This window comes from Dermacentor andersoni, chromosome 6 (assembly GCF_023375885.2).
Source record: "Dermacentor andersoni chromosome 6, qqDerAnde1_hic_scaffold, whole genome shotgun sequence".
Taxonomy (NCBI): Eukaryota; Metazoa; Arthropoda; class Arachnida; order Ixodida; family Ixodidae; genus Dermacentor; species Dermacentor andersoni.
The window spans coordinates 53917260-53940088 of NC_092819.1; the positions used below are offsets into that span (position 1 = coordinate 53917260).

The window sequence follows — 22829 nt, forward strand, 5'->3', positions numbered from 1 at the left end:
TCTGGGCGCGTGGCAGGCGAAGAATTACCAGCGAAGTATGGCTTCAGCCGCGAAACGTGCATGACGTCAACAGGCGTCTGACTTGAGGATGCATTGTAGTGTAGCGGCGAAATCTCCTACAAGCCATCGTTCACCATATCAAGCCTAATCTTTATACGAACCCTTTTTGTCGAACCACTGTATCGCACGAACTGTCTGTAAATAACTGGCCATAACGCCTAATTCACATAGCCCTTCATTCGTAAGAGCTGTCGTTGGCTGGCCGTCCACGCTCATAATATGTTCGCTATAACGGTTCTCCGGCGTCTGTTTTTCACGAACCTTCTTACGAAGAGCAGCTCTATTGTATGAGCTGCTTTGTGAATAATGGCCCCGATTATCGCTTTTTCTGTGACCTTCGGCGCAGAAAACCAAGTCGCAGTTGGCAGTCACCACATTTTTGCTTTATTCAAACACATCACGGCGACACCAGAAACATACAAAACACATTCATACCTTTACGCGGACCATTTAATTGAAAGGTGAACACATAAATTAAGTGAGCCTAGTGATTAAGTTTGAGTGGGTTGCCCCGGGCTGACTAGAGGGAAAGCGATATGGAATGCAACGTGATGTTTTTTTTTTGTTTTTTGTTCATTGAGCTCTGCGCTTCCCTACCTTGTTTAGCTGCTCTCGAAGATGAGTTTTCCGTGTTCGACACAAGTGTTATGTGAATGATGCGTTCAGCGAGCGTTGTAAACGATGCACATGTGGAGTTAGCGGTGACGACTTTCAGCAGGACGCTATATATAGCAAGGAGCATGTGGCGACCTGTGAAGATGCGCGGGTGGCTATGCTATCGCCTGGGCACACAATATGTCATGATGGATTAGGGGGGAAGCGGGACGTACTGGCGTCGTGCATGTAACACGACACGATTTCAAGTTAGCGACTTTCAGATGATGCGTTCAAAAGATCGTTTGAACCGGACCGCGCACAATTTGTTTCTAAGCTGTTACGACAGCTGTTAAAGCTGTTACAACATTGGTTAATCGCGCACCATTCCCGCCGCGCACAACTTTTAGCTTTCGAGCGTACTCGCGCAGCCTAAAACGCGTTACTACGCTTGGCTTCGCCAAACGACGCAGTACAGTTAGTATAGTGCAGTGTATAGTTACCCAGCATCACACGTGTACGTACGTTAGAGCGGAGATCATGCTGACATTGAATTAGCTTTGACGCACAAGATGAGAGGTGGTGATGACTCGCACTTGGGAAAACGTACGGCGCCCCCTCGTACCCTTGATATCATCGGTCCCTTGGGAGAAATCTCCCCCAACACACACGCAGAAAGCCTTCAGGTGGGGTATACGGGCTGAGGTCGCGCACTCTATTTTTTCTTTTCATGAGCGTTCCTGCAGCAGTTGGCACCGAGTAGCACGATGTTTTCCTGACACACAAGTGCGTACGGACATCCACGAATGTTTTGTAGAAAACGCTGGAGCGCTGCGCTGCAGAGCAAGTAGCACAGGAGGTTCGAGGTACCGGAGTGAATACTATGTGGCCACCACGTCCATGTGGTTAGCGCTGCTCAAAAGCATTAGTGAGCTTTAGCATACCGTTAGCGTTCCACCTTCACTCTCTCCGCAACCTGTCACATATCCGCATAGCTAAGTCGTGCAGCTGTCGTAGCTTAGTTATACGGCACGTTCAAAACTCGCAGGTTGCAGGAACGGTTTCGGTAGTGCGGTAGCGGTACGCAAAAACTCTCTAATACCTCGCAAACCGAGCAGCAGCGCAAAGATATCGATTTACTTGCTCTTTAGCGCACAGTCCAAGCGTTTTCTGGACAAAAGTGTGGACGCCCGTACTATTGTAGTAATACCACGACGCGGGGACGCGACACCGAAGACACACAATGCCCACGGACGACGAAGACTGGAACGAGGACTATACACGACGGCACACAACACGGGAGTTTTGGAATAAAAAAAAGAAAAGAAAGAAAGGGGGAGGGGGGTGTATCTATCACAGTGCAAGTTTGGCCAAAAAAAGCAAGAGCCCTTGCAACGAAACCACGACGGTCGAACTCAGGTTGCTACTCGATGGCGATCGACGACTTCAGCCGCTGCCGATGGGGCAGTCCTCCTCGTCGCGACCGTCGAAGCAGTCCTTGGTGCCGTCGCACAGATGTTCCTGGGTGATGCAACGTCCGAGACGGCAGCGCACCCCCTTGCACACGCTCGGTGGCTTGGGTGACGGATTGCTCTCTGCGAATGTCAATTGGCCAGCGCAAATAATGATTGGGTTATAGATTTCCGTGGTTCGCTCACACTGCGTGGTACGTTACAGTGTGTATCGCGATAACCATGGACAACACCACAGCGAGGACAACGGGATCACGCTTGTCCTGTTATGCTTCACTGTGGTTGTGTTCCGGTTAGTGCGGTACGAATAATCAAGAAATAACTAGCCAAACAGTGCGCATTAAGTTCCGGGGTATGCTTGCATTCCGAGGTTATGTTACATCTGGTGGCACGAAGTTAACCTTAACAGCATGGCTGCCAGTACGCGCCGCGTACAAATAGTCGGTGGCGTTGTCTGGAGTGTGACATGGGCACTTGTCCTATGACTCTTCGCCGTGTTCAGAGCCAGAAGTATATGTCAGAGGTGCGCCACTACACGGTCCATCAGTAGCTTTGGTGACATCCAACATGGCGTCGAAAGTTTTGGTACATACTATACAACGAGATTTTCGTCTTTCCCAGTTGTAAACTTTCCAGGACGCCCAGCGGCAGGACTTACTTGACATTCCACCACGTATGGTCATCTCGCATTTCAAAGCTGAGCCACTGACACGATTCGACCCACCCTAGCCATCATTGACCACTGACATTGCTTTATACTGGGTATCTTTCAATTTCGCATTCTGGCTACGAGTCTTGGTCGCGCATTTGTGTTAGCAACAAAGAGGTCGCGCCTTGGTGGCGGAGTACGCACCCATGGTGTTGTGAATCCAGGGCAAGTAGCGCATCACTTTGGTGTAGACGCCGGGCCTGCCCGGACGTCCGCAACCGTCGCCATTGCTGGTCACCCCGACCAGCGACCACCGGCCGTCCACCTTCTGGCACATGAGCGGTCCTCCAGAGTCCCCCTGAAAAATGATGGTTCAGGAACACAACTCCCGTTAGCGAAGAGGATGTTCCAACGAAACCGCACTGCAAGAGCCGTTCAACTACAGCCAACAAACTTGACTCAACTATATTGTATTTACAAAATTAACTTGCGCGCGCATTATTTCATATTTTGCGCGTTGTAGGGACTGAAAAATCAAACACTGCTAGTGCTCTCAATTTCAAATCTAAATCTTTATTGGGCGAACCCGTGGCCGTAAAAAAACAAGCAACCCTGAAGTTGCAACGATAAGTGGCGAGCACAGTCGTTGGTCGTCGAATCCGGTCATATACACGCCTCCTTTGGCACAGAAATCGCGACTGCGTTCAATAAATTATGCATTTTGCGCCGAGCTGCAACTTGATAACAGCGATAATCCAGTGAAAACTAACACTCGGAAAAGGTAAAGCAACGACGCGTGGCAATATGGCGCTGTGTAGAAAAGCACGCCTTGTCTATTAGCAGATCCCAACAGGCAGGATGATGATGATGATGATGATGATGATGATGATGATGATGATGATGAGGAGGAGGAGGAGGAGGAGGAGGAGGAGGAGGAGGAGGAGGACGACGTTGGCTGCAGCCGGATCATCGACCCTTATGACACCTGCCGGCGAGTGCTCAACCGAAGCACCGCCTTTCATCGGAGTTCAGTAATCTACTATCTGTACTATAGGCACGTCAGTCACTGCGTAATCATTCCAAAGAGCAGCGCAAGGCAAGACGACGCGCACAGCGGGGCAGAACAGGACGTAAGCCCGCAGCTTGAGAGCCATCCGGCACACGAAGCCGTGAAGGCCTTCCCGGTCACGTTGCTATACTTCGACGAATGGATTCTGCTATCGTCAGCAGCGTACAGCGTGCGGTACACATCCTCTGAGCACGTGACGCAGCCGCTGCTCTATTGGCGCATTCGGAAGAGCCGCCCGGCTTAGGGGAATCGAAAAGGCCTCGGTTAGAGACGAGAGGATTGTTTTTTCGTTTTTATCGATGACGACGCTTGCCGTTGCTATGGCAACGTTCTCGCTTCCGTAAACATACGCACGTTAAGTTTCACATGGTGCATGAAGAAAATAGCCGCTAAAGCGGGCTTCGCCCCACACGAACTCGTATTGCGGAGAAGACAGCTTTTCTTTAGATTCTATTTTTTATTTTACTCCACATTCGGGCATCAATAGCTTGGTCTCCGAAATAAAGTTTATTCACTCACTCACTCACCGCTCCTTCTTTTCTTATTTTTGTCATCCACCGCTACGGTGGATGGAGCGCCGCTTCAAATGCTGGCGAAATGCGAAAAGGACAATGGCAATCAGAGAATCGTTACATTATCCTGAACTTGGCTTCTTCGCAAGTAGCGTAGAGGTAATCACTCGCCCCCGTAAAGTGCTAAGGAACTGCGTAAAATACTCAGACACCAAATGTTAGCTAGAGGACAGTCAGTAAAGCAGCCTGCATCGCCGCCCCGATGCGGCGGCATGACCAGGCCGTCGGAACATGCAGCCGGACGCCGACGTCAGTAAAGCCAATCCAACGTATACAAACATGCGTTGGATATTTTGGAAAGTGCAGAAGTATTAAGCTCGGGTATAACGGAACCTTTGGAAAAACACTCCCGTATGGTGAAGGAATTGCACCGAATATAGTGAAGCGCTTGCAAGTACTGGGCAGATGTCGAGCTGTGGCAATCAATCAATCAATCAATCAATCAATCAATCAATCAATCAATCAATCAATCAATCAATCAATCAATCAATCAATCAATCAATCAATCAATCAATCAATCAATCAATCAATCAATCAATCTTTATTTGTTTGTTTATTTATTATACTTTTGTGCTCGAAAGCATAGTTTAACTCGGCTATTCCGGTCAAGTGAGATTTTTATCCTTGTAGTTTCGTGCAGTCTGTATCTTCGCGCACTCACCAGACAGGCGTCCCTGCCTCCCCTCTCGTATCCGGCGCAGAACATGTTCTCCGTGATGTTGTACAGCGGCAGGAAGAGCGTCCTCCGGCGGCACTCCTCGGTCGTCAGCACCGGCAACGGCACCTCCTGCAGCGTGTCCGCTGCACGTGCGCAGATACGGAGACGTCGCCATTTTAGTAGAAACCAGCACCCGACACAGTGTTTGGCTATTCATGGCAAGTGCGAAGGTGAATTTGACACTGCGAACGACACGCTCTTTTGGCGCTTCGCGTGTCATTCTGTTCGCGTGGCTGTTCAATTTTATCCAGGCGATGTGAGGCGCATTTATTCAAGGGTTAGTTGAATATGAGTGAGCACGTCTTAGACTGATGTATTCAACAGTGGTCGAACGAGCGGTTTCTCAGGTTGTAGCCAACGACAAGTTCGCTTGTCAAAAAGTTGGCTACAGCCTGAGGAATCGCTCGTTCGACCCGAGTGGATTACTTCAAATCTCCTATCTTTCCGTGAACCTCAGTTTTCTTTCACCATACTAGACTGAGTACAACGGGGGTGTTTTTGGTCACCAAAAAATCTCCTTTCTTAGGAATTCTCGCATTCGTCTTCAGTGCGACAATCAACGCGAAGAGAGAAATCGCTGTGCGAAAATAGCGCAGAAATAAAGCAGAGACAGAAACACAGGCATGGATAAAACACACATGAAGTATCGTCATATTCGTCTTACTTTCCTCCCTTGATACTCCGTATAGCGATAAAAAAAAAAAACAAGAGCAAAAAAGACGATAAGCTCTAACTGGAAACGCTGTCCGGAAACGGGAAGATGAAGAAGAACGCTTACGAAACAGGCGTCCCACTTCGAGCAGCTTTCCCCATCCGACGGCCACGCAGAACGATGTGTGTCTCGGCCTCTCCGTCTCACCGTCGCTCGGCAAGCAGATGGGTCGAATGTAATCACTGGAAAGAAACAAGGTCCGTTCACCGATTCAGCATCCAAGCCCTTCTATGTACTATTGCGCCAGGCGACTCGAGAGGAAGTCTGTGCACTGTGGGCGCAGTCAACATCCAAGAACCACGAGATGAGCAGCACCATCTCCGTTCGTAGTATATCAGTCGAGTATGCATGTTCTCATTATCACAGTAGCTGGGACTAAAACGACGTAAGGCCGTGGTCGTAACATTGACAATATCTCAAGATATCATTTACGCAGCATATTCTGCATGAACAGTCCTATCTTTATTTCGCAAGTTCCTCTTCTCCACTCAATCACGCCTCGTTTGCCTAATATCATCTGTTCTTATCTTTGGCGGTGGGATAGTTCAGGTGACTACAGTAGGGAATTAGTGCGCGAATGCAAAGGAAAGGACACTTCACAGGAATACACATAGGAATAGTCTAAGCGGTGACTTGAGAGGGTAGTCTGCGCTTACACTGTTTCTGTGTTGCTTCTTGAGTGGTGTTCCTTTTCTTTTGCATTCGCGCAGTGGCCCCCTGCGAATGAACTATAGCCACTCAATGTGTTCTTCTCATACTTCAGCTGCTCGAAAAGCAACAAGGCAGACACGGTGCCCACTGCCACACCGTTCTTTTTTTTTTTATTTTTCTTCTCTCGCCATCGTACCTTTGGTCTCGTTGACGTGGCGCGCGTGGATCATTAATCGATCGCCGGCGCAAGAGATGGAAAACAGAAAGAAAAGCTACCTGAAGTCTACGGGCTTGTCCAGCTTGAGCAGCGCGATGTCGTTGGCGAATCCCTTGTCCACGTACTCCGGGTGGATGACGACGTGCGAGATGCTCGCCACCACCTCGAATGGGGAAGGCATCTCGGTGCCGCGACGAAGCATGCCCATCCGTGCCACCCAGTGGGACGTCAGCGTGCTGTCAGAAGGGTAAAAGTTGGGAAAGAATAAAGGGGAGAAATAAAAGTTCGCGTGCTTGAATGACTAATGGCCTTTGTGCTACGCTACGAAAGTTCGCTTTCCTTAAGTAACACGAGGTGGGATGCTAGTTTCTTCAATTTCTGTAGTCATTCTGTTAAAGGCTCGCAACAAAGATTCCGCGTGGTTTTAACACCCATTTGATAAGCGCAACGGTAGTTCACTGACACTTTTGCCGCGTGTGTTCAAGTAAATGTTATGTACGAGTTTCTGCTCATTTGGGCTTGTTATCATCAACTTCATCACAATTTATTTTTCCCCAGAAAACTCAAGCTATACCTTTACTACTTCAACGGTGCCCATGGTACACCGGCGAATTTCCCAATTCCATCACTGCACTTTATTCTTCATAGCCGTTCCCTTCGTGGGCATTGTTTTTAGTTCAGTAGGTCAGACAACCTCGTAAGGACATTAATGCCAAATAGAATGTAATGCTGACAGGCCTACGAGGTGCTATAGGCAACCGGACAGACAAACACCGCGGGCAGACTGACTTGTAGAAGCAGTGTCCTGCAGTGACGAGCCAGCGGTCACTGACGAGTGCAGCCCCGCACTGGAACTCGCCCTCCTTGTACAGCGCCACCTGCCAGGGCCAGGAGCCCGGAGCCGAGCTGTGGCCGCCCACGATGCGCTGCCGCAGCGACGTGCCCAGCGGGCGGATGCCGCACTCTGCGAACGCGAACCACAAGTACCCCACTTGAGTCAGCGTGAAATGAAACGCTCACATTGTTTTCGAGAGACTAGGAATGAATTGCTTTCGTGAGACTATAGACTAGCAGAACTCTTTGTTGGGCTAGTTGGTGCATGATAGTGAAGTACTAAAGCGCCAAACAGACGACACAAGGAGAAACACGGACAAGCGCTCGTCCGTGTCTATTCTTGTGTCGTCTGTTTGGCGCTTTAGTATTTCACTACTAAAGACTACCAGCCTGAAAGACATGGACGAAGGGAAGATGCAAGACCCAGATACAGGCGCTGACTAACTAACGCTTCATAGTGGAAATAAAAAATCAAGAAAGGGGCTGACAGATGGAATAACGCACTGTGGTGTAAAGGTTATAAACAGGGATAAGGTGCCTCAGAAAGGCTGGCCTTTCCGAGGCACCTTATCCCTGTTTATAACCTTTATACTTCATAGTGGAAGAAAGAAGTTTACTGACTGGAAACGGCAGAGAGGTCGGCAGGAAAGGGGAGTATCTGGCCTGCTAATCTGCGCGAGGGTAACTTCAGAGTGGAGTTGTTAGCGCATCTATGTGTCTTGCGTCTTCCCTTCGTCGATGTCTCTCGGGCTGCTCTATCGTTCCTAATGTTGCGCCAATCAGCCCAAGCTTTCCTCCGGGTCAGTGAGGCTAGATAACTGCAAACCTATACTGATGGTTACACACTATTATGACATATACTATAGTCCACACATTGCGAGTAATCGTTCCTTAAAAATCCAATTCGGTGTTCTTTGTCACACGGCCCACGGCTGTGGGCGGGGTGGTTCAACACGATTGCGAACACCTTTAGCGCGGCTTCTGTTAGCGCGAATTCAAGCCACACATTCGGAGACGTCATGGAGAAAGACGGCGTGCGCTCATGGACATCGCCTTGTGGTCTGTGTTTGTATTTTGAATTCTCGCTAACGAAAGCTGTGGATCTGTACCAACTATATAGGGTGCCCCAGCTAACGTTATCCAAGCTGGTTAACAAAAAGAAAAGCAAGATTAAAAAACACGGTGAAAGATACAATTTTAAGACCTAGAGTGTTTGGTCGTCGGAGGTCTGATGACTGAACACCATATGTCTTAAAGTTGTATCATTCACCATGTCTTTTTTAATATATTCTTTTTCCGTTGAACAGCTTAGCTTACGTTAGCTGGGACACACAGCAGAGGCCAATCACTCCTATTGTTAAGACCACCCATTTAAAGAAACGATTCTTTCAGGATCGATAGCCGCTGATCCACTGCTGACAGCAACCCGTCGCAGTGGATCAGCGGCTATCAGCATCGACCCACACCCAGCTAGCCCATTAGCTTTCGATCCCATTGACATGTTACCCAACGCGGTTTGGATATCTCGGCAAATTCTCTTACCAAGAGTTGAGCACTTGATGTGTAGCACCTCTTTTCTAGGGCAGTCCGTCTCCTTGTACATGAGAGCGATGCTGTAATGGGAAGAATTGCAATAATTAGAGTTAAACATCCTCGCACTTTACCGTCGTACGTGTCGATTCGTGGTAACACACATCAAGTGAAAGAAAGAAAGAAAGAAAGAAAGAAAGAAAGAAAGAAAAAGAAAGAGAACTGTTTGGGCAAAAATAATAATACTTAGATTCCTGGTATGAATGAGGAATTTATCGTCCTGTTTTGCTGCAATGTTTCTTTTATTTGTCTTTTGAGACTGGACTCAAGCCTCGGCACACCGGTTAGGCATCTCGCTGCCACGATACTAAATGCGCTATATTTAGTCTTCACAAAAAATTAAAAACAAATAAAAAGAAACAAATTGATATTTAAAAAAGAAGGTATGAAGATTAGCCTTAAGTATTTCGAGGACAGCAACAATAATCTATCGTATAAATCCTAATGTATGAAACTACAGTGCATCCTAATAACAACGAAAAAAAAAAAGAAAAGAAAATCGAGGTGCGCGAAATTTGCCGCGCCGTTCACTTCTGCGTCTCTTCGCAGCAATAAAGAATAGCGCTTTTAGCAGACTGACGTTAACACATTGATTGCTCTGCAAATCATGTATAAACGACTCCGTGACAATGATTTAGGCGGAACTCTGTTTACTTAGGCCATGACGAAGTGCAACTAGCGGTGGTCCGGAGCCGACCACCGAAGACCTCCCAAAAGAGGACCTTCGCTAATGAAGTTTGAGAGTAAACCGTTGCCATACTTCTCTCATCAGAACACGCTAAAAAAAAAAAGAAAAAGAAAAAAAATATGGGAGACATGATGTAAGCGTTTGTCGGTACCTGACAAGGGAGTTGGTCTCCCTACAGCATTCGAATTACTGTTTTAGAAGAGTGAAATCTAAAGACATCCTTTTTTTTTTGTTCACGTCCCGACAGAATCTGTCTCCCAAATGAAAACGCTCCGCTAAGGTTGGTTGGCAAAAAACCGTGACGTACTTCGACTTCTCGTCGTCTTCGTGCCTCATCTCAAAGTAGCGGCTGCCGTCGTCGTGCTTCTTGTCCTTCGATCTCCGGATGGCGAGAACTTTCCTGTAAACAAGGAAAAAGCGGGCTTGAACCGCGATAATCGTGCGGCAGTTGTACTGCGTTGTTGTATGGGACAAAGTGACACAGAACTTGTCGCTATTCGTTGCTGGGCTAGTTGGTTCGTGCTTTTATCTTGTTTTATCTTATGCTATTATTTTTTATGTGTCTGTCAATTTTCGCTCCCTCTGCAGTTTGCGTTCTAAATGTCGATAAGATAACGGAGAATTCGAGATGGGAAGCATAAGTAAGTCTTGCTAGACAGCTAGCGGTCTGTGCATCGTAAATAATATTAATGATAATCGATCAATTAATCATTTATTTACCGTGCCGAGAAAAAAAAAACTGAGGTCTTATTGCTGGCGCACGCACACATAAAAAAAAGACGGCAGGGGTACATAAGTAAAAAAAAAACAATTACTGAAAGGAACAATCTTTAAACACTACTACTACTACTACTACTACTACTACTACTACTACTACTACTACTACTACTACTACTAACAATAATAATAATAATAATAATACCCGCCGCGGTTGCTCAGTGGCTATGGTTTTAGGCTGCTGAGTACGAGGTCGCGGGATCGAATCCCGGCCACGGCGGCCGCATTTCGATGGGGGCGAAATGCGAAAACACCCGTGTACTTAGATTTAGCTGCACGTTAAAGAACCCCAGGTGGTCGAAATTTCCGGAGTCCTCCACTATGGCGTGCCTCATAATCAGAAAGTGGTTTTGGCACGTAAAACCCCATATATTATAATAATAATAATAATAATTATTATTATTGTTCACGTCATGGAATATCAGACGATGTTGGAAGCCAGCGTTTAAGCTGTTGAAAGCGACCTGAGGTTGACGATCGAAGCCACAGGGCCCCACACACGCAGCTTCACAGGAGCGTGAATGGTAAATGCACCTGTGGTGTGCACTAGAGTTACTCTATATGCTACCAAAGGTATTTTGGTAGCACATACAGTAACTCTAGTATGCACAAACGAACATGTTTGCAAGCGAAAATGTAGCTGTCGTACTGACGATAATTAAGCGGGACTAAATAAGGGTACTCAGATTTGGGCGCATGTTAAATAACCCCATTTAGCAGAAGTACATCCGCACTCCAAGAGTGCAGCGTTACTTCACAGCTGAGTTGTTGCTTTGACACGGTAAAATCAATCAATCAATCAATCAATCAATCAATCAATCAATCAATCAATCAATCAATCAATCAATCAATCAATCAATCAATCAATCAATCAACAATTGCATCTATTTCTACGAAATCTATTGTGCTATAAGAGCGGCTAGATAAAAGTTGAAAGTTATTCAAATATTCTAGATAACAATCCTTAATGATAACTGCCAAGCTTAGCCTTTACAGTGTGCCGTGTACTTAGACTTAGGTGCACGTTAAAGAACCCCAGGTGGTCCAAATTATTGCGGAGTTCCCCCACTACGGCGTGCCTCATAATCAGATCGTGTTTTTCGCGCATAAAACCCCATAAATTGTTTTAAAGCCTTTGCGATGTGTCGACCCGAAAGTACTTGCAAGGCTTGACATATCACAATTCGGTATCCCGAACTAAACTAACCCATTTTGCGTGTTTCAGTACGAAAAATTTGAGTATTTCTGTAACTGGCATCCAGGTACCCTTGTGCCTCAGGGTATGTGTTAAGTGCTGCGTCACGTCTGCTGTAGGACATGACGCAGCACTGTCTGCTGAGCGCAAATCTAAGACGGATGCCGTCCTGCGGGCACTCTGCCACACCGCGCAGATCATCCGATGTGTATTCCATTACGTCACGTGACGACGCCCGACCTGTAAGAAAGGGTGTTGCAGGCCGCGTGTCCGATCTCCCCGAGGGACCAGGTGCCGTTGCTCAGGTACCGCGGGAACCGGTCGACGCACAGCTTTCCCCAGATGCCGTTGCGCTTCAGCTGCAGGTAGCCCTGGCCCGAGGACATGGACGTGGCCTCTTCCTCTTCGTCCACCAGACCCACTGCGTGCCAGCGTCGACGGTGTGTGAGGTTCGGCAGCCTAACGCACGCATAGATAGTGAGACAGCGCTATACGCCCGAACGTCAATACGTCCAGTTTCGGACATACACCACATATCGCCGTACGTCCAACAAAGTTCCGATAGCGTCAGGTCACTACACTACACGTCAAAAACGACAAAGCCGTCTCTGAAAAAGATGGGTCTATCTATCGAAACGTCGGCCAGCCTGTGTAAGGCACTTTTTACCTGGCCCATTCAGTTGGTTACTGCATAGTGTGCTTCCATTTGGTGGTCTTTACCTTGAATTGGAATTCAATGAGAGCTTTAGCTTGTCCGAAAATGTGGTCGTTGAGATTACAGCTCGTGCGTTCCTGTTGTCGTAAGTGGAACCGATCGGCGCCACCAGCCCATGCACGCTAATCTCCATTGTTCCGGTATTCAGCGAATTGAAACACGTCTACGAACCATGCTAAAACTGCCTGTGAACTTTGACATACCGAACGCGAATGCAGACGAATTAGGCCGCATATCAAACAAACGTATTTACGGTATAAACTCGTGTAAGGGCCGCACCCGTGTAAGGGCCGCACCCACCATCTTGGCAGCCCAAAAATTTTCAAAAACAAATTTCCAAGGGAAAAGCACTTGCGTTCGGTGTCCCGATGACGCGCGCGCATCGACGAATTTTTCGCGCGCTGCGTACTTCCGCGTGCCACTACTAGATGGCGAGAGCCATCTAGTAGTGGCACTATATGCTATATAGATACTATATGCCGCTAGTGAGAGCCATCTGGTAGCGGCATATAGTAAGTGAAGCCATCTAGTAGCAGCCCTTAGACGGGACCGAATCAAATGGTTCGGTCCCGTGTAAGGGCCGCACTTCTCCAGAACTGTGAAAAAAGTAAGTACGGCCCCTACACTAGTGTATGCGGTAAGTGAAACACTGCACGCGGTGCAAGCATCAGAAACGAATACAAATGTTTCGATGGAAAAGCTTTTTTCCCCATTCTCTCACCGCACTGAACTTCGTCCAGCCCGTAGGGGCAGTCGTGATGGCCATCGCACACTTTGTGCTGAGGTATGCACTGCTTGGCTCCGGGGCACACGAACATCTCGGGACTGCACCAGGCTGGAAAAAATAAAAAATAAAGAGAGAACAGGGAATAATAACGCGATGTCATTAACTACGGTGGCCAGAGCAGAGACATCTGATGGCAGCGCAGTGCATTTGCAACGTTTTCATGCACGTGCATCAAGTTTCGTACAACCGTTGCGGCGACTTGCATGCATCGACACGTCATTGACTCACAATCCCTACCGCCACTTTGATGCAGCAGACATACGTTGCATGGATTCGCTTACTTCTAAGCTCACGTCCGTGTGCAGCACTAAATGAAATGTACCATAACAGCGTACACTGTCCCTAGCACAAATACGATGCGCTAGAAAGCCCGATCAAGGGGCTGTACTGTGACACCTACGAAAAGAAAACAAACAGTGTATGTAATGGGCAGCGTCGTAAAGGGTGTATAGGATACACATATGCCCCACGGCGAGCCGTATGTGTTGTGAAGGTTGCTTACGACAATGAATTTCGTCCGCCAAGTCCCAACAGTCGAGAATGCCATCGCAAACTTTGTGCTGTAACTGTTCGTGCTTGAGGTAATCCTTGCAAGCTGGAAGGAAAAAAAAAATGAGAGGCAGCAAATGAGACCAAATAAGTTTCTTAAGAACACTGATTTGCTGCGTCACTCGCGCATGTTCATCCAGAAAACTTGAAAAACGGCAGCTTTTTCCACCGAGCAAATGAAAATCAGCGCAGAAAAATTACTCTCAGTATCAATAAACATTAGAACAATTCGGTAATTGCAAGGTTCTCCACAACTGAAGACGCAGTCTTCCCATTCATCAGTAAGGCTAAAGAAACCTTCTACCGCGTCGTAAACATTGTGAAACACATGAAAGACGCACTTTTTTTTTAGCGCTGTTGAGGAACTGAGCTGTTAATGCGTCGTTATTACTCAGTCTACATTTGTCCATAATTACATTACAACGACCGAACACAATCATCCGTGCCGATTATTGTTGCGTTTTACTTCATTTTATTGCGACTCTGTGCTGCATGCAGTTGGTTCTTTATAGCGTGAACCTACAAGCTCGTGGAAGACTTTCTCTGCAGCACACTTCAGCCTGGGTTGCTCCTTGCGACGTAGGTCCAAGAATGAGAGCGAGCGAGCGAGAGAGAGAGATAGAGAGAGAGAGAGAGGAAAGTGAGTTCCGCAAACTTGAGCATGTATTTCACGTCTTCACTTGACGCTTCGATTAAGAAGGGGCCAGTTCTGCCTTGGCATCAGAAACAAATAAATATTGGCAATCTAAAGGAAAATGAAAGCGGTAGGGACAATGCGCGTGCACTCACAGCAGTTGCGCTCGTCCGAGCCGTCCCGGCAGTCGAGGCGGCGATCACACAGAGCCGAGTGGGGCACGCACTCGCCACTCTTGCACTTGATCTCTTTCAGGTAGTCGCAGTCTGCGAGAAGTCAAGAGACGTGCATTTTTTTTACATGCATACCTTACTCTTGTCTTACTTGTGAAAAAAAGAAAGAAAAGAAGACCCGGAAAATAGGTCTCGTACGTAAAATGCAGGCTCTCTTGTTTGGTTCAGACCCATATCCTTCGAGCACCAATAATAACCCGGCTGTATCTTACGCCTCCCCCCCCCCCCCCCCCCCAGCTGTATACTTCTCAGATCTACAGAGCCGTGCCGAGACCATGAACCTCTCTTTCACCTTCACTAGCCTGCATTTCTCCGGGAGGGCAACTTCCCCCAGCAACTGCCTGACCGGCATGATACAACCCTAACTAGAATGTGTAGCAATGCATCAAAGGGTCATTCGATAAAAGCCATCCATTGCATCGTGGCCTTATAAACGCAACGGAAACGAGACACCTGCAGAGTAGAGGAGTGAGCTTCGCTTACCGCGCTTCGACGTCGTCGGCACGACGAGGGGTGTGGTTGACGTGTGGTCCACTGCGGAGTCGCCGCTGAGCCCGTTGCCTTCTCCGTGCTTGGTGATGTCGTTTTCGTGCACGGATTCCTTGGTGAGGGGCGCGTTGGTGACCACGCTGTACGACACGCGCGTCACCACCTTCAGCGCGGGACTGGCCGTGGTCGACGGAGGCCGGTAGCCAAACTTATCGCCGTTCTTGCTGCCTTTGTCGTAGAAGTCGGTACCTGGGACGTCCGAAAGCCGTACGGAACGTTACTGGCGATTCCATAATGCTGTTTTTTATTCGTCACACACTGAGTGAGAGAGAGCCAGGGACTAAACGTGATTTGTCTCTCTCTCTCACTTGGACCACCGCTTCGCTTCGTAAGGAGCCTGGAGCCTGGGGTGACGCGTTAGTCAGAAGACTCAACAGTGGCGTCCTCTGACGTTCGCGTGCAACAGAGCACTTCCTGTCATATTACCTTGTTGCAATGGCGTGCTTGTACGTTACATATAGTGTACACCGTGTACATTGCACTAAAACGCACATTATGCACAGTTTGTGTGGAGTATGCGATTTATGTCAACATTTATCTCCGTTATCTGCTATACACTCCTCTCAACAGTCGGGCGAGAAGCAAGCTAAAGAAAGAACGAACGTGTATAGTGTTCAGTCGGCCATGTAAACCAGTCTCGCTCCAAGCTTCTTAGTGAGTCACGTGCTGCTACTCGACGCCCTGAAGCTTTGTGAAGTGAGCTGAAGCCTCGTTCATTACCTCCATATCTCTGAAGCGTTGGATATGCACGAGTAGACCTCCGACCAAAACTCACTTCATTAACAGTGAGCTTTGGCTGCATGTTGCGTTAGTTCTAGGCTCGCCCTGTAAGAGCTGTACTGAGCTTTCTGTATTTAATTATTGACATCTTCATTAACTCCACAAACAAAAAGTGAGAATATACTTCAGCAGAGTTTGATTCACGCAGTTGTTATCACATGTATCAGCTCTTGACCCGACGATATGAGGCGTCCAGCAGTGGACAGTCGTTGAACTTAAGCATGCCCCAGCCTTGTGGTCAGTTGCCGTTTCCCCCTTCACATTTGCTACCCAGAGCGGAGGGCTGACAAAAGATCACTCACCTTTCTCGTCATTGGGCGTGTACTTGGAGTCGTACGCGCCGGGCTTGGAAGGCAAGTCGCCGGAGATGAACTTGGCGATGCCACCGGAGTTCTGTCCGCCCGAGTAGATGACCGAGTGCACCTCGGAGTGGTCTCCGCTGCTGGTGCTCACCGTCTGATAAATGGAGATGGAGGTGATGTTCATCTCGGGGTTCTTGAGTTCATGTCCCTCGCGCGTCCCTCCGACAAGACTGAAGACAGTTTCATTGCTTCCGTCTTGGTGGACGGCCGGAATAAATTTAGTTTCGTTGTCTCTGTCTGGATGAATTACCGCAATGAAAGAAGTTTCATTATTTGTATTTTGGTGGACTACAGGAATGAATGTAGTTTTATTTGTGCCCTGATGTACTATTGGAATGAACGCGCTTTCATTGTTTCTGTCTTGATGGACAACAACAGGTCCACTGGGAGGAGGAACAGCTTCAAATTCTGAGTATTCTGACGCGGGCTTTCGTACCGGCTTGGACGCGATCTCGGGAGCCGGTGCTGAAACTATGCTAGGAGGTGGCGCAGTCCCTGGACGCCAGGAAGGTTCCGAAGCCGGTCCTGGCGCAGGTCTCTCCGGTGGTACTGGGTTGGCTGGGTTATGGCCCTTGTCTTTCGTTGGGAGACCATCTAGGCCCGCAGTAAGGTCGATGAACTGTGGCTCCGGTTTCTTTGTGGTCTGCTGAACGTGAGTTCCTTGGTTTTTGTCGCTGCCGCTGACGACGGGTGGCCGCACGAAGAGACCCACGCCGATCTGGAACTCTGTGGTCGACGTGGTAGGCTTGGGTGTTGTCACTTCTTTCCTGTGATTGTTCTTCTGGACGGACGGCTGTTGGTGAACTGAGAGACCGGTCCCCACGGACAACGAGATACCGGAAGCCAGTGTCTTGTCACGCATCTTCGTTGCCGAAGAGTCGTGCGTCAAGCCCACGTTCGTCGCCGTCTGGGAGGGTCTCGGTCCGTAATTCAACGCCATGCCGGGTCCTGCGTGGGTACTGGGATCGTCTAAGTGTATCTGCCAGGCTTGCCCGATACCCTGCGTCGGTTTTTCGGAACTCCCTTCAGGCGGTTTACTTGACGGCGTTCCGCCCACTCTGATTTCCGAGGAGGATAGTGGTTTGTACGGCCGCCAAACAGGAGGACCCTCGGCGCTTGATTCACCGTTTGCGAGAGAAACAGCAGTCCCGCTCACTTGCGTGTGCAACACCGGTTTTCGCACGGGTGGTGAGGTAGTGGAGCTTGCGACGTTGGGACCCTCAACAGAAACCGACGGAGACGATGACTCCTGCCCGTCTTTGGAGCTCACAAGGAGAGGCCTAACGGGTGTTGCCTTAGTGGCGTTTCTTGTGGACGCATGCGCCGGGTTTCCGCTGGCCTTGACTACGACTCCAGCTCCCACGGTAAGTTCGGTCAGTTCCGAGCCGTGCTTATGTGTAAGCATATCCTGACTAGTTGCAACGGGGCGCGGTGTCCCCGTTGGCGGCGACGCGTCGGTGACGTGCGGGTACCTTTCACCCGTCGTGTCTACGGGCTCCGTGACTACTTGCGGCCCGGTCGTCTCGACTGCGCTTCCGTGCTCGTTAACGGCAGCGACGGCGTGACCTCCCTGATGCTGTTGACTCGAGCTGGATTCTGGACGATCGTGAGGGCCGTCGTAGTGAGAATCGTCGTCTTCGGACAGCTCGGGCGCGGTCTCCCACGTGACTTCGCCGACCTCGCCTTCCGGCCGCTCGCCGCCTTCTGTCTGTTCTGGAAAGAAGGGCTGCCAAGAGTCCGCGCTGGTGGCGGCCCCTGGCGAACTCTCGTTGTCGTGTTGCGCGAAATAATCGCTCGGATCCTGACTCTGTTGGTTGATCCACTGGTCTGAATTCCGCTGCTCCTGATCGCCGCCCCGGTCGTAGTAGTCCACCGTAGCGCTGCTGCCCGTTGTGCTCTCTTCGTCGACGGAGCTACCCGGACGGAGCAAACTGTTTTCGGGCATTTCTGGAGAAGAAGAGAAGACAGACAGAAGGAGGTTCGAACACAGAAGTGCGCATTGTAAGAGCTTGCTCAATGGTCAGTTCATTCAGTTCAGTCACTCAATTAGCTCAAGTGCGAGCAGTCGTATTGTATTACTCTGAAAGCGTAACAACCGCAGGTAATCTCAAATCGAGATAATTATAGTAATCATTCGCTAGTTAGTAGCAGTGCCTCTGTCACGTAGAAAAAAATAACGAAAACGAGTGATGCAGTCCAAATCGGAGAGTGTTCAGGCAACAACAACTACTACTACTGCAACAGTGGTTCTCTGCTGCAGAAGCGGAACGTTGTAGGCCGTGAGCGTATGCGATTGTTGTGAAAAGAATAAAAAGAATGAAGGGCCCCACAATGTGTGAAAGTGGGTGTTGACAAAGCACGCTTTGGGGCGCCTTTTGGATCTCTGGTGCCCCAATGTCGTACAGGAAGCTAGAGAGACTCCCGACCTCTGAGAGCTAAGAGCCGTGATGAGAGCACAATAGGAAACATTCGCACTTGCTCGTAATATAATTGGTCATGTGCTACTCGCGTCATGCATCGGATTGCTTCGGACAAATTCAAACTGGACCGCGCGAGTACTTCACTCTTGGAACCACGTATCTAATCGAGATGCTGTTTCGAGTCCGCATTGCTTCCAGCATGCGCAGTCAATCGGAGCACTTACTCGGTCGGCTCTTGCTAGTACACTGCAGCCCTATTGGCTCAAATGCCTCGACCTAAATATCGCTGCTTTTCATTTTCTAGGTGTGGGCTAGCTTAACGTGAAGAAAACTTAACCCTCTTTTCGGAAACGTCTGCAGCAGGAGTGCCTATAGGCCTATGAATGTGAACAAGATTAATGCAGCCCTCTCCCTGCCTCGAATTAATCCTGCCACCCTGAATTTCTTTCTTTTAGTACCTTAATTACGATCAAACGGCATGTGTCGCTGGCAATATATATATATTTGACACGCGACCTAAGCCTTTCTAAGGGATCGTGTGCGTGAGCGTGCGTGTACGTGTGAGAGTATGCGTGTTTGGTAACGCCATTCCGTGAACAACAAGCAGCGCATAATTCAAATCACACCGACACGCTGCTCTGACGAGTGCAACGTATTTCTCATCGCAGGAAAGGCGGTCGAACGGCGGCGGCGGTGCGTGTCTCGGTGCTCACCCGTCATCTGTATGGCGTTCCAGTCGATCTTGAGCCGGCCGAACGCGCCTCGGGGTCCCATCTCGGCTTCACGCCGTAGCGTCTCCCGGAACTCGCTCTCCAGGTCGGCGACTGCGGGCGTGTGGCGCTTGTCGACCTCGACCTCGAACAGCACGATGAGGCTCCCTCGTCTGAATTATGGGAGAATCGACCTATACGTCATCACGTGCAGTCTAAAGATTCAGTTACATTCAGCTCACTTTATGAATCGGAATACACCCTTGGTTGTTTTCGTAGACCAAAAACTGTGTACAAGCATGTTCGTGGAGTTCATATTACAAGGCAACATGTGACGGAAAGTTATTTAAATTATATAGCACAAATTTTAGACGGTGTAAATTAAAAAAAAACAAAGATAAGGACCGTCGTGGACAAATGAAACGTATAACAAGTTCGGGATGACTAGAGCATGTTCTTTCTTTATCGCTTTTGGTCATTTCGCGTGATGGGGGCATCATTCTGGCTAAAACGCTTAGTTTTAGGCGTTTGCGTCATCTTTGGCGACTGGATAGCTAGAAGTGCGAGATCTCACCTTCGAGATTTGTGTTAGATGTCTCCTAAATTATATTTTCCCGTTCGCGTTTCATTTGTCGACGATGGCACATATAAATATGGCCACGAGCATGCGAGATTTAAAGGACGTGATCATGCAGTTGGACATATATATATACGAAGGTGGGCTTTGCATGCAGCAACATAAATTGAAAGCAGGAGTTAATGAAAACGATGTGACACGAGAATTCTTTCGTTAACTCTAGAGGTTCGTTTAATATAAAGAAATTCAACCGTGCACTCCTGCAAATACCGTAATATTTATTCTAGAGCGAAAGAAATACGTAATTTCCGCGTGCGCGGACTTTGTCGGGCTTGAGAAGTGCAGACTAAGCCAGTACTGACAAGACAATCTGCTTTTCAACTCGGCTACGGCAGTGAATATGGCGCCATCTGGTAGAGCTGACGCTGAGTTTCCGATGCTGATACACTGCGACGTGCGGGTGCTTTCATAAAAGGTAAACGGTCCACATGAAACAGGCATGGTATCATATATTTACTATAGCAGTACGTGAATAAATTTCGAGACATTTAGCGCGCGAAAGTTTGCCCGTGACATGTTTCCTTGCCTGTGTTTTCCCCAGAAAGTTTGTTAAATCGGGCGTGGCATTGACATTTACTTCGTTACTTCGAGTCTTCTAACGCGTTATGCTTACGAATATCCGTCGAAAATCGCAACACTTCGTTAAGTAAACTTTCGTTAAATCGGGCTTTGTTAAAATAATTTTTTTCACACTGGGAAAAAGTAGACGAAGTAAAAAAATAGAAGAATACAGAGGAACTAGGCACAGACACGGCCAAGCAGAGAACCAAATAGACAACAAAAGAACAATATCATAGAGATACTCTACAGATTACAATTAAAAAAGGCGCAGTTACGCCCGAAATGCGAAACATCGTTTGCGATAGCAAATTAGTAGACAGCCGCACGAAGTAAGGGTAGTAGGTTTATCGGGCGTATAATCTTGTAAACACTTGCTTACTAATTAAATTAACAAGCACGGTGTCAGCGCGCACACGCAAACATGCGCACATCACACTCGATGACCGCGGACACTCGCTGTCAAAACGCTGGCGTGAGGAAGTGCGGTAGCAGCAGCGAGCGAAATGACCTTCGTGCTGTATATCGCTTCAACGCAAACTGAGTGGCGGGAACACAGCTCACGTAAAGCTATGAACCGTCGGCTCACCTAGACTATGCCCCCAAAGCAGGTCGCTTTCAAGATATAGCCCGCTCGACTGAGCACGGTCGCGCTGTACGCAGCTGCTACCGAACCACAACGGCTTCCGCTACCTCCCCGGATGCGTGCGACGGAGGACAGCGCTTTTCCTCCCCGCTTTCCTCCCTGGCGCGCGCATGGTAGAGCCTCGATCGCCGGCTAACCCTCGCATTCCTTCACTCGCACATACAACATACGGCGCGCGGCGACGGTGTTATCGCCCTTGGACTTTATACGGAACATCACGACGACGGCGACGGCAAAAATGTGCCTGGAGTGTCCATATAATTGCTATCGCGATAAAGAAAGTGGCAAAAAAGGGAAAAAAATGCTTACCGGAAAGCGTAGATAGTGACTTTGCTCAAAGAACTGTTGAGCCGCGGTGACTTCCTGCATGCTGCTTCGAGCTGCAAACAACACAAGAAAAACAGAACTAATAAATAACCACTAGTACGCTTCTTTGAATCGGTAGCAGCCATTAGACGGAGGCTATGTTCGACTGGGTCGTCATTACTGAAGGTACTTCGTCGAGCGGGTTGTATACGATTCGGGGAGCCTTGAGCTGCTCCGATAGATCGTTCTCCTGGACGCCCGCGATACCTGAAACGATACACGAAGCTGGCTCGCGCTTTAGTTCCTTTAGTGATCGCTATCGGCTCTCTCCGAAGCCAAGCAACTGTAAGGCCGCAGCAACTCATGCTAGGGTGTATGTCATTCATTAGTCTTCTCCTCTGGTATGAGGCCAGCAGCTGTTGCCATATATCGGTTCTGAGGACAATGAAGAATAAAAAGAAGAAAAAGAGGTACCGCTGAAAAGGAAAACCTTAAACTATACTCGGGGACAACTTTCTGTGGCGGCGAAGGTAGAGTGGCCACCTTAGTGAAGGAAAAGCTGGAAGTGCACACAGAGTAACGCAAAAGCGCGGCCTTCGAGATTCGTTCCCATTGCTTTGACAGGGCCGTAGCGTTCTGAGGAAGGTGGACCCGCCGTGGTGGCTTAGCGGCTATGGCGTTGCGCTGCTAAGCACGAGGTCGCTGGATCGATTACCGTCCAACGCTAATTAAAGTGCACGTTAAAGAACCCTAGGTGGCCAAATTTATCCGTACTCCCTCACTACGGCCTGCCTCATAATCATATCGCGGTTTTGGCACTAAGAACCCAGAATTTAAACACTTTTTATGGGTTGTAGGAGGGGTATTGCGTAAAGAGAGGCACACCACCTGTTACGGTACTTTATTCATACAACAGCGGTGCAGCTGTGTCTTACTGTGATGGAGTTAGGTTCGGGGCTCTTGGTTCCCTTGGATTCGTTCGGCGTCATAGCCGTCAGCGTTGGCGTCAGTCGCAACACGGTCAATGCGCATTGGCTCACACCGGTGCATGTGTTACGTAAAATGCCAGTTGGAGGCCCGCTTTCCTGTGCGAGTGGCGTGCCTTTAAGTACGCCTGACAGTTCGATAACAATTAATCACGTCCA

The 22829-nt window shown here is 48.7% G+C and overlaps 1 protein-coding gene across 1 annotated transcript; it reads right to left on the minus strand.

Annotated features, from left to right (window-relative positions):
• Nucleotides 1–421: 421 nt before the first annotated feature.
• On the minus strand, nucleotides 422–22673 carry LOC126522874 (uncharacterized). Its single transcript, XM_072288925.1, has 17 exons — nucleotides 22620–22673; nucleotides 21688–21758; nucleotides 19541–19710; nucleotides 16348–18354; nucleotides 15200–15454; nucleotides 14639–14749; nucleotides 13803–13895; nucleotides 13235–13348; nucleotides 12039–12219; nucleotides 10134–10226; nucleotides 9091–9161; nucleotides 7504–7678; nucleotides 6774–6950; nucleotides 5913–6028; nucleotides 5078–5217; nucleotides 2980–3133; nucleotides 422–2249 (listed from the first exon to the last, which is right to left on the minus strand). The coding sequence occupies exons 1-17, from the start codon at nucleotides 22671–22673 to the stop codon at nucleotides 2101–2103; spliced, it is 4131 nt and encodes a 1376-aa protein (XP_072145026.1). The 3' UTR covers nucleotides 422–2100.
• Between the last annotated feature and the right edge of the window lie 156 nt (nucleotides 22674–22829).